This window comes from Engraulis encrasicolus, chromosome 14 (genome assembly GCF_034702125.1).
Source record: "Engraulis encrasicolus isolate BLACKSEA-1 chromosome 14, IST_EnEncr_1.0, whole genome shotgun sequence".
NCBI lineage: Eukaryota > Metazoa > Chordata > Actinopteri > Clupeiformes > Engraulidae > Engraulis > Engraulis encrasicolus.
This window is the reverse complement of record NC_085870.1, coordinates 20,103,059-20,115,558: the sequence shown is the minus strand read 5'-3', so window position 1 is coordinate 20,115,558 and position 12,500 is coordinate 20,103,059. Positions and strand designations below refer to the sequence as shown.

Genomic DNA, 12,500 nt, shown 5'->3' with positions numbered 1-12,500 from the left:
AGTGTATACCATAGGTGCCATACACTGTGTAGATGTACAGTACTTACATGTAATTTGGTGCAACACAAATTGGTCTTGCATCATTCTGTTCTGGGGTAATTATATAAGTGTGATCACCCATCAAACCACAGCGATCGGTCTGCTGGCCTAACATCATATACATAGCTCCTAGCTCCTACCTTATAGCCCATAGTTAGCTCCCTGCTCATTGATCACAGCCCATAGCTCATAGCTAATGACTCCCAGCCCCCAGACAAAGTTCATAGAAGACATACAGTAGTTTATAGCAATGACTTGTTCTACGGTTAAACAGATTTGAAGCATTTTCAACTGTCTATTTTGCAACTGGCAATTCCTGGTTTAGAAACACAGAGTTGATAACATTTCCCACCTTCGAGTTGATGTTTCTGATTAGCAATTCCAACCAGTAAATCCGGTTGTTTTTTGGTTGCATTCCAGATGTTTTAGTGTCCATTCTAATATACAGTCATTGGTTAGACTTAGTTCTTCTGTAGCTTCTAAGTAAGGCTGTAACGATACACCCAACCCACGATTCGGTTTGTATCACGATATATGACCCACGGTTCGATACGCCCCACGATTTTATTATTTTTAAAGGGAAAAAATAAGAAGAAAATAAATTATAGGCTATATTTATATATAGGCCTATGCTTTCTTTTTGCATTTACCTGCCTACATTAATTTTGTAGGTCTAGTAAATGATGTTGTAGATATAGGCCTACCACTGCAACCTGTTCCCCAGGTGTTCACATCAAAGCACAGCACAGAGAAATAAGGGATATTAATTCAACAAGGAAAAATAGGCTTATTATTAATAGGCTTAGATCATAGGCCTAATCATGCTGAGATGCTGACCATGTGTGAGAGACAGAGATGGAGAGAGAAGGGTCAGGGTTCCAGTAGGCCTATAGGTAGCCTATAACAACTGTCTCACATTATCAAACATTATCCAATTAATATGCAAACATTAGGCTAACTGAAAAGAACACTGGTCATATTTCGTCAGGAAACATGTTGTATTAAGTTACTTACAGAAATGCAACACTTAATTTTGATGTTTAATATTTTTGTAACTGTTTTGATCGTGCAGCAGCGCGCACACGTTTATACAAACAAAACTCGAAATGAACCTCAGTTATGTTCTCAGTAGGGGCCTATGCAACACCTGTTGTCCTTTGTTTGGTTTTGTGATTTGACATTTTGTCAAGAGCGGGAATAGATGCAGTGGCAGGCGGTCAATGTGGGGAGGAAATAATGCTGCCTAATATCCACATCGGCCTAAACGTTCGCCCGACTTCAGACACTCCCTTATGAGCATAATAGAGCTCTAGCGATTTAAAATTTGGTCAGGCGGAGCATCTCGCCCTCTTGCTCTCTTTCTCTCCGCTCAACGTCTATCTCCACTCAACATACATCGGCGCATGCATGAATCAAAAACATCTTAACACGTTTGATAAAGCCTTCTTGGTCTATTGTTCATTTCTGTGCTTTACTGTACCTTCCGACGTTTGCCGAAGTTTTTTGTCTCGCGGAGGTTGCTGTGGGCGGCAATGAATAACAACCAATGCACGTGCTGGTTGGACGGAACATTTTACAGGAGAGAGGGGAGAAGTGTTACTCGCTCATGTGCGACCCATTTCTAATTGTCTTTGAGCGCATATGCAAGCATTAAGCGCATATGCAAGCATTTGCCTGTATCCTGCTGTTTTCTAGACTGAGGGGTAACAACTTTAAAAGGGCGCATCGCGATTCTGCGAGGAAGGTTCGCGATAGGGGTTCGTGGGTCTGCGTACCGCGATCCCTCGGTTCGATGCAATATCGTTACAGCCTTACATCTAAGTGAAGTGCATGCCACATGAGTACCTAGATCCTAGCTGCATTGGTGTTTTCCCATGTGTACAAGTGTGAGTGTGTGTGTGTGTGTGTCAGTGTCCAGATGTGTTGAACACCCATCCTCATGTTCTCTCTTTTAGAAGAGTTAGGAGAGTTTGTATACTGCTGTAGTCCGGATTCACACCACACTCTGTACTTGTTTTATATGCCTTTTTTGTTAGTCACTTCGGATGGTACCATCCCGCTGAATTGCTCCCTTGGTGCCATTGAGTTCTTGGGCATACTTGCAATTTTGTTCTGTGGAGTGCTGTGCCACAATGACAATGGGGGATGAAATTTCCCAGGTTGGCTTTCTTCGCTTTCATATATCGGTGTGTTAAACACCTATCCTTACGTGCTCCCTCATCCTCTCTCCACCTCCAGAACTACTCAGCTCAGGGAGGCGGCACCGGCAACGGCGGTGGCAGCGGCGGGCCAGGCGACGAGGACTACGAGATTCCCCCCATCACCCCACCCAACCACCCGGAGCCCCCCCTGCTTCACCTGATGGACCCCGAGGCTGGCTACTTGTGCCACTCCCTGCCCCATAACGGGCTGATCAACCCTTACTCCTACCCGGAGCTGCCAGCCCTCATGATGTCTAACATGCTGGCCCAGGACAGCCACCTGCTCAGCCAGGCGTCCTCGGTGAGTAGGCTAAACGCTTTGGGTTTATGATTTACGGTATTACACTGTAAAAAAAATCACAAGTTTACCAGCTGCCTCAGAATTCCAAGTTAATTTAAATCCTTATTATAAGTTCTGTGAAGCTTTGAATTGAAGTGTTGTGCTCACAGCTCCACACAACTTGAAATTCTTAGGCAGCTGGCAAACTTGTGCTTTCAAGTACCATGCTGATATATGTTTTTTTTACAGTGTAGAGAGGTAGAGATTCATACATATTCATACATATGAATGGATGGATAAATGAATGAATGAATGAATGAATGGATGAATGGATGAATGAATGAATGAATGAATGAATGAATGTTTACGCACAGGGTTATTGTTTTGATTTTAAAATGAAATATTGGCAGTATTCGGTTTTGCGCACAAGTCATAGAAACCCTTTATTCATTCCGAATGTGGCCGTTTCCGGGGAATATTACGAAGCTTGATCGAATAGTGACAATATTTCGTTTGCTTCTAGAAGACTGTGCATGCAACTGTGTTCAATGAATGGATGAATGAATGAATGAATTAATTAATGAATTAATGAATTAATTAATTAATGAGCTGCTACCCTCATGATGCTCAAGGTGAGTTCACCGGTGCTGTCATTTCTGCAGAGGCAGATGAAAATGGGAATATTACAGAGCAATACACACTTGCTGCTATCTGCTTGCTTGGATGAATGGATAAATGTGTTAGTAGTACACTAATGAATGAATGAGTGCATGGATGAATGAATGAATGAATGAATGAATGAATGATGGCTGGGTTAATGGACAGCTTGGTGGTGAAGAATGAATGAATGACTGAATGAAGGAAAGAAAGAATGAATTAATGAAAAAGTAGCCCGGTCTGGTAGATGAATGTTGAATGTATGGATGCATGGATAACATGATGTAGGAAGAGATAGGGGGATAGAGGAAGGGGTATGTGGATGAAAAGATGGATGCATGAATGGATGAATGAATGTTCCATCTTTTCATCTTTCTTCCTCTTCGCTATACTGATGTTTGTGTTGTGTAGCACCATGGTGATATGACGCCGGTGATATGATAGAAAACTACATGTCGGGATGCAGTTAAGCTGATTGATGCCACTCATTACTGCACACAGATGAATTGTGGGATATGGAGTTTGCTGAGTTAATCTAGCATCTAGCATAATTCTCATATGTATCTCATATGTCTCGTATGTAATTGTGTTGTATTTTGTTGGCTATTGCTATGGGAAGTGTGAATTTAAAATGAGGCATAGTACTAACATTCTTTTAAAAAGATGATTGAAAAAAAATATTACTTTGACCAATGCTTCTGTTATGTGGACATAAACAGCATTCTTGCCAGTTTTGCATTTTTTTGTTTGTTTATTCCATTCAGTCAGTGTAGATCAAAGCAGAACATGGTTACAAAGTGTACACACTGCACGTGCAGGATGCACAGTCTTATTCGGTTTATTGTAGGAAGCAAGCGTAATGAGCATGCATAAGAAACAGTACTTCAAGAGAAACGTAATATCTTAAGATATTGCATCGTTGGAATGTACCCGCAAGGTAGCACACGGTTGACTCTCATTTCTCTAATGGCTCTGTGAAATGGAATCCACTCAAAATGGATATCGGGCGGTCGGCCGCTGCTATAAAGACGGAGGACAGTATCTCCACTTCACTATACGTAGAGATGGATATTTGATATTTAATGGAATGCATTACCCTTCCCCTGTGAAATATGGCTGGCACATGGACTCCAATACATCCCGGATATGGGCCACGTGACTTGCAGGTCACCTCAGCTCCCTCCATGCCACACTAAATCAGAAAATGAATTCAGTTTCATCAGTCTTTTCAATCCATAGCAATACCCGTGATAGAATGAGTTCTTATCTTATTGATTTTCTTCTTTACTTTGTCGTTTCGGCCGTTGTTGATGTCTGTTGTTTCGTGTTTGTGGTATTTGTATTTTTCCGAGTTTGTACACTGTGGATGACCTCCTGGGCTGTTGTTGTTATTCGCCACTACATCAAGCCTGGAGGTGCGTTTTGGATCCTTTTCCCCTCTGCTTTAGCTCGTGCAGCACAGCATAGCCTAGCGCAGTGTCTCCCAAAGACCAGCGCATGAAATATGTGCCTAATAGCAGCCCGGCCAGCGTTCATCCCTGTCCAAACGCAGGCAAAAATGGGAGCGCCATTTATCCTGATATCCATATAATACCACATTCGGCTTTGACCTTTGCACAGGAGCCAAGGCCGGCGGGGCTGCAGGTGATGATTTGGATTTTTTTTCTCTCCCTCTTTTCCTTTTTCGTTGGACAGTGTGTTTTATAAAGCACCAGTCAGGGCAGAGGGAAGAGGAATATTGTAACGATAAAGGGAAAATAAACATGGTGGCCTTTCTATTGAGGTTTTGTGTTCTGCTAACACAGCTAACCTACCTGATGTGGCTAAACGCGTCCTTGTCCTTCCGAGAACATCTGCGTTTCAGAGCTAAGTGGTCCTGTTTAGGCTACCGGTCCAACAGATGCAGACCAAACATAACTGACTATGTCACTGCCCTGCCTCATTCCAGTGGTTATAATGTAAAGACGGGCAAAGATAACAACAAATTCCTTTCAAAATACCTAACTTAAACAGTCAAATGTTTATGGCATGAAGAGTTTGTAGAGAGAAAGGAAGAGACTAAGAGAAGCATGACTTTTATTGTGACATCTTATATAAACAATACAATATTTGTTTTTATTCTGATGTGCAAGCCAGTCTGTAAAAGCGTGAAGAACAGAAGTAAGATATAGCCTACAGTAAGTAGACTGCAGATTTCTGGTTTTAATTCCAGACAATGCAACTTTGTTCTTCAGCGAGAGAAAAGAAATGTATATTTTAGAGAGAATATTTTTGTGCGGTGGATGTTCAGTCTTCATAAACAAAGGCTGTGGCAGTGAAATGCATCAGGAGGTCAGCGCATATATTCAATCTTGAGCACAGTGAAAAGAAAAAAAGAGAAGGGAAGAAAAAACCATTAGGTTTCATCTTCCCTGCATCGGTCCTGCTATTGTAGAGAAGCAGTGAGATCTGTTTTCATCAGAGCACTCTATGTGAGGACGAGCAGAAAGGAGAGAGAGAGAGAGAGAGTGAGAGAGAGAGAGAGAGAGAGAGAGAGAGAGAGAGAGAGGGAGGGAGGGAGGGAAATATCACACAGGCAAAACATATTCTGGCTAGGCATAGGCTGCAAGGAGGCAGAGTGGAAAGGCATAACAGGATAAAGGTTGAAATGAAATAAATGAAGGACACAAATGCTACTGAAAATGTCATTTATTGTTTCGCGGCGCTGTCACTATACATTTTAGCAATCTTTACGCAGAAGCATATTGCTTTTCAGATTACCTCGCTGCTCATTACATTGATTTTCTTTTTCTATTTTTTTCTTTGGTGTACACCCAAACAGAATTTGTTATTACCACGTTGTAATATTCCATCACTGTTTTGATAGGAATCACAATTTAATTAGTTCAGATGCCACAGCTAGTAAGAAATCCAAGGCCTTCCTTGGCTCCTGATTAAAATAACCTGGAAGCGGCACAAAAACAAGTCAATCCTTGTGTTTAGTTGGCTTTTCCCCCGGCTCATATTACAGTTTAATTGCTGCCTCCCTCCGTGTGTAGCGCGTGGTGGTGTGGAGTGGAGTGGAGGCTGGCTGGCTTGGCTTGGCTGGCTGAGCTAGCTGTGCTGTGTGTGTGTGTGTGTGTGTGTGTGTGTGTGTGTGTGTGTGTGTGTGTGTGTGTGTGTGTGTGTGTGTGTGTGTGTGTGTGTGTGTGTGTGAGTATGTGTGTTGTGGTTTGCTGGGGGCCAGAGGATGGTGCTGTTGTGAATATGGGCTCATTAGTAAATGATGATGGAATCTTCAGCTCTAAGGAGATGCCTCGGGCTAGTGTAGTGAGCTAGCTTAGCATAGCATAGCCTAGCCTAGCTGACCCGTGTCGCGTCAAGCGACCAAAGGGCCCCTTTTTTCTCTTGTCTCCGTGAATGAAAATGGCTGTGTGTGTGTGTGTGTGTGTGTGTGTGTGTGTGTGTGTGTGTGTGTGTGTGTGTGTGTGTGTGTGTGTGTGTGTGTGTGTGTGTGTGTGTGTGTGTGTGTGTGTGTGTGTGTGTGTGTGTGTTTGTGTGTGGGCATTTTCTTAGCAAGGCGGAATGAATAATAACCTGGCATTGTCATCGCTTTCACATATACCCTTCCCCTTCTTTTCAGCTCAAGTGTGTGCGTATATGTGTGTGTCCGTGAGTGCGTGCACATGTGTGTGTGTGTGTGCGTTTGTGCTTGTGTCACTCACCGCTTTGCACAATACTCTCCACTTGGCTCCTTGGCATTTTCCACATTTGCTAGAGTAGAGTGAGAATAGAATAGAGTAGTGGAGTACACCAGAGCAGAGAGAGAGCCCTCATCCATTTCATCATGACTGAAGATTCATGCCCGGGCACAAGGACGTGGACGTATCAAATCTTTCAGGATGAACCTGATATCGGGCAGGCCAGCTTTAGTAGCTTGATGCGCTTGATGCACTTGGCGGAGATGCTACTACTTCTGCAGCGTGCGGCCGTTAGCTAATGCGCTAGCTGTCATAGCATCTTCCACAAGCTCTCAGTGCATTAGACATCCAATATCCATGATCAGGTGGCATGGATCTTATCAATTAAACCCAGGCGAGATGCTGATCCGATAAGTGAGGGGTGGGTGGAGTAGCAGAGAGGGGGGGGGGGGGGGTGCATCGCAGGATGAGCATGAGGGGTGGGGGGGGGGGGGGGGGGGGGGGGGGGGGGGGTTGCAGGGCAGGGGAAAAATAGATGAATTCTGATGAAGAAAAGAAAATGGAAAGTGGTTTGTGAGAGATGCAGAGAAAGAGAGAGAATCACAGAGAAAAAAGGAGAGAGAGAGAGAGAGAGAGAGAGAGAGAGAGAGAGAGAGAGAGAGAGAGAGAGAGAGAGAGCAGGGGAGTTACATTATAAAAAGAAGGAGGGAGCAAGAGAGAGGGGTGGAGTAGAGGGTTGGCAGCTATGGAGTAAAAAAAAAAATCCACTGAAGAACGCCTTCAAATTAGGACTGGCCCACATCCGCAGCTTATTTCATGGTCTTTATGCATTACATGCGTGCTATACACAGCCCTACACACACACACACACACACACACACACACACACACACACACACACACACACACACACACACACACACACACACACACTGAGTCCAACGGCCTCATTTGTGATTCTCCACACCAGTGCTGGGCACACCCTCCACTAATACATGTGGATCCTCTCTCTCTCTCTCTCTCTCTCTCTCTCTCTCTCTCTCTCTCTCTCTCTCTCTCTCTCTCTCTCTCTCTCTCTCTCTCTCTCTCTCTCTCTCCGAGTCTGCTGCTGCTGCTGCTGTTGTTGTTGTTGTTGTCAAAAGTCATGTTTATTGATGAGCTTGTATTTGTATTAAGGAGATATTAGCATAGGATTCTCATCCTCACCAGCTCCAACCCCACCACCGCCACAACATCATCAGAGAAGGGGGCAGAGGAGAGCGCTGTGATGTTAATTACTGGAGCGTAGCATACAGTTTATATCATTAAATAATTTATAAAGCCATATTCATTATCCTCAGAGGCCTCGCTCAGGCTGCCCAAGTCAAACAACTCAATATGGATAGATACTACTAGTCATCGTTGTTGATGAGATGTTATGGTTGCTCTTCAATATACCATGTTCGTGGTGCACTATTTTTAAAAGAAAAAGAAAAAAAGGGAAAAAAAGAAAATTATAAATGTATTAGATTGTGCATGAGTCAACTATGGTCAAATGCTTTTTCTTTTTTATCACTCTTACAGAGTTGCTTTTTTTTATGATAACGCAAAGTGCACAATGACCAAAGTGCAAGAAGGCAGTTTATTGCACTGAAACTATTATATTGAATGCATCTGACCTATTGATAAGTGCTCTAGGTAATGGCTTTACATAAATGTCACTCCCCATATATGTTGTGTGGAAGTGGAATTGGGGCGAAGCTACATCGAGGGCCCCACATGCTCTCTCTCTCTCTCTCTCTTTCTTTCTCTTTCTCTCTATCTCTCTATCTCTCTTTCTCTCCCTCCCTCCCTCTCTTGTTATCTGTCCATCCATGCCCCCTCACTCTATCTCTATTTCTCTCCATCTCTCTTTCTCTCCCATACACCCATCCATCCATCTCTCTCTCTCTCTCTCTCTCTCTCTCTCTCTCTCTCTCTCTCTCTCTCTCTCTCTCTCTCTCTCTCTCTCTCTCTCTCTCTCTCTCCCCCTCTCTCTAGCCACAGACACACAGACAGCAGGGCTGTGCAATGCAGCGGCAACACACTACTTTAGTGGCCACATGAACGTTTCCCACCATGATTTTCTGCACTACTTCCCCCCAGAACTAGTGACATGGTCAATAATTGTTCGGAGATCTCCAAGGGAAACGAGTTCGACCGACCACCCAGTCTTCTGCAATGATGCCCTAATTTAGAGTGCAGAGCGCAGGACACGATTGTCTTCGAAAGTGTTATTAAATGTGTTTTATTTTTCCACCGCACAATCCCTACGGATGAGATTATTTTTTTGCTGCACATATTATGTAGTAGAGTAGGGTATAGAATTCAGGGAGGAAAAGGGGTTTAGATAGAGGCACTGATAGCATACATGTATGGAGGGAAATGGCAATTAACTATTAAGTGGTTCTGTTTTTAGACATAATGATCACAGTCTATCCAGCTCCTACTGTAGGTGACATTTTAAAATTGCCTACATCCCAGGGAAGTGTTTCCTTTCATTCAAAGGAATGCATTATTGTGTTTCAGCAGGGAAAAAATAGGAGATGGAGAGAGAAAAAAGAAAGAAAGAAAGAAAGAAAGAAAGAAAGAAAGAAAGAAAGAAAGAAAGAAAGAAAAATAATAGAACAATGTGATAACGAAAACAAAAAACTATATGGAATCCTGGAAGCCTGAGAAGAGAGAGCTCTTTGCACTATACCTCACAACAATCCAGGCAAATAGGCTCCAGGAACTATACCTCACAATGATACATCTCTTGATGCAGATCCTCCACATTTAATTGGATCCTGCACGGGCACACTAAACCCTGACATTGGGCTCACAGGAAATCAGGCTGAGATTTCAGCAGAGATGTGCTGACAAACAAATAAGCAGACAAACAAACCCAGAAAATGGCCAAATGGCTCTGAAAACAAAAGCTTCTTGGTGAGGCTAAGAGCACCGAAACAGATTTCATCGTATGGCAAGGTAGAGAGGTGAGTTGAATACTAAACATAATGCTTCAGTGGCACCTTGCAGTTAGGGGATCATATACATGGAGAAAAAAACATATATGAAGCTATTAATTTCTTTTATTTTTCCATCGCAGCTTGAAGAACATGATAGAGAACATTTTATGCGGAATATTACAGGCAAGATTGATGTCTAGCGCTGAAAGCAGAAAACATTCCGTGTTCGATAGACCTGCGAAAGACCAGGCAGGCAGCTAGCGAAAAAGAGAACCCCTTGGTTTTTAAACAGCTTTCTTTTCACCTTTGCGATTATTTATTTTCAAATAGTCCTTCAGGGTAATGTTCCATTTTCTTATTTCACAGCCCCCTTTCCCATAAATGAGCCATCTGAGCCATAAATCACCTCACAAACAGAGACTTGTGCAAACCCTGAAAGGTCCAAAGATTTATGTAACACATTCATGTTTTCCACTTCCTCATTTTAGTACTGCTCTGAGAAAGCCCGCCTAATAAAAGCCCCTATTAATATTTCCTGTTGCCTAGCAACCGCAGGCAGCCAAGTAATAGCATTCCGTGGAAAAATAGATGACCGACCGATAAGGAAAAATTCAATTCTTTTATTATCTCCCCCCGGAGAAAGCTGCCTTATTTCTCTACCCGCCGGATGATATGAGACCGGGCTTGTATATTAAGAAATATTTTAAAGAAATAGAAGTTATTTTCCAATTTTATTATATCAAAAAAGAGACTTCTCATTTCTACCCCCCTCCTCCAGCGCTCATCTTCTTTCCCCCTTTTTTCTAATAAACTCAATTAGCCTTAGGATTGAGCTAATCAACGTGTAATGTATGGATTTAATTTCCTTTTTTATTTCTAATCATACAGCCTTGGAGGTGTTTTAGACGGACACGTTTCTTCTCCCTGCTCTCGTGAAGACCATAACTGTCCATTTATGTGGCAGTCTTTCCTTTTAAGCACCTGAAGGAGTCTGCATTACATTTGTGTATAGAACATTTTAAACCGTTTCATTAGAGCACATGCATGCCTACTTTCCATTTATTTCAAGACCATGTGCGTGCATGTGTGTGTGTGTGTGTGTGTTTGTGTGTGTCTGTGTGTGTGTACGCGCGCATTCGTGCGATTGTGCTTGTGTATGTGCGTGTCATTGCTTGTGTACGTGCACAGCTGTTTATTGAGCAAATTCAGTAAGAGAATTGAATGTCACATCAGGGAAGTGACTATGTATTGTTTAGCTGGAGCTGCTGCTGCTGGTGGTGGTTGGTATCTGGCGGTATAATGGGACTATTTAAACATAATGCAGGGCATTGTGGTGGTGTTGTACCATACTATGCACTGTGCAAGCAGCGACACTGAAGACAATGAAGTGCAAATGCAAAATGCAGGTGGACTTTAGTATCGCAAAAGCGAAGAAGCAAAAGCACTCAGAAATTAATTTACTTAGTTGTGCAATAACATACTGTTTGTGTGTGTAATTGCATTTTTCTCCTCAATTATTGCTACAAGAGTCACTTAAAACTTCTATACATCACACGCACATATGTACACACATCTCACCTATTCCCACTTCAACTGTGTGTGTGTGGGTGTGTGTGTGTGTGTGTGTGTTTGTGTGTGTCTGTATGTGTGTATGTGTGTGTGTGGGTGTGTGTGTGTGTGTGTGTGTTTGTGTGTGTCTGTATGTGTGTATGTGTGCGTGCACGTGCATGCGTGCGTGCGTGCGTGTATGTGTGTGCGTTTGTGTCACAGTTTGCATTTATTGTAAGTGAAAGAAAGACCCACTGGGAAACTCCTATTTAATCATTATCTTAGGATAGGAGGGTTTGGTTATGGAGCCGTGTTTCCCATACAGGTCAAAGACATGTTTTCGGCCCAGACATTAGGTGGCGCAACTTAATCTAATGGCCATAAATCTATTAATTATTGGTGGTTGATATGCTGCAAGGAATGTGCTAGTCCACCTAGTCCACTTAAAAAAAAAAAAAAAAAAAAAAATCCATACGATAGTGGCACTGGCTATTCTTGGGCCGCCCTGAAAAGCTACTGAAACGCCACTGACCCATGCGTAGACCATTCTGTGGCTCAGCACCACATAATTAAAACCTGGCACCACAAATTGATGAACACGATAACTGACGTACGTGAACAATTCTTACACTGGCCCGATGTTTTTGCCCGTAGCACCACGCTACGCTACTTTGCCTGTGGAGGTGCGGTAAGGGCTAAAGGGAGTACAGAACAGTATGCCGGGCCGGCACAGCCATTCTAGTCAGCTTTTAACCATGGCGGTAGGCAGCAGTAGAAGACGAAGGAATAGAATCGTCATCCATGTCAAGAGATGAGAAGATGAGAAGTAGGCCTAATCCTGTCTGTCTGACCTTCAAGTCTGTCTGTGTCTCCTTCAAGCATGCATTTCATGGATACAAGGACGAATTATAATGCCACAGGGGCCCCTGGGCCAGACAATAAGGAAGGCCCCCCTCCATGGGTGTTGCTCGTTAACAAAAAAGATGTAGGGTTTCAGTCTAGACCAGACGTTAGAGACCATATATTGTAAGGGTTTCGTTCCCCTCGAAAAGGTGGTAATACAGTTGTTTTTAACGCAATAAAAGAATGGTATAGAGCAGCGGTTCCCAAACTTTTTCCCCTGCGC

The 12,500-nt window shown here is 43.1% G+C and overlaps 1 protein-coding gene across 3 annotated transcripts in view; it reads left to right on the top strand.

The window, feature by feature from the left end:
• tox2 (TOX high mobility group box family member 2) overlaps window positions 1-12,500 on the top strand; it is a 188,320-nt gene that overhangs the window by 130,039 nt on the left and 45,781 nt on the right. For all 3 annotated transcript variants that reach the window (XM_063215149.1, XM_063215150.1, XM_063215148.1), the window contains one exon: window positions 2,278-2,541. In XM_063215149.1, the coding sequence (XP_063071219.1) occupies window positions 2,278-2,541 (264 nt within the window). The remainder of the gene's footprint in view (window positions 1-2,277; window positions 2,542-12,500) is intronic.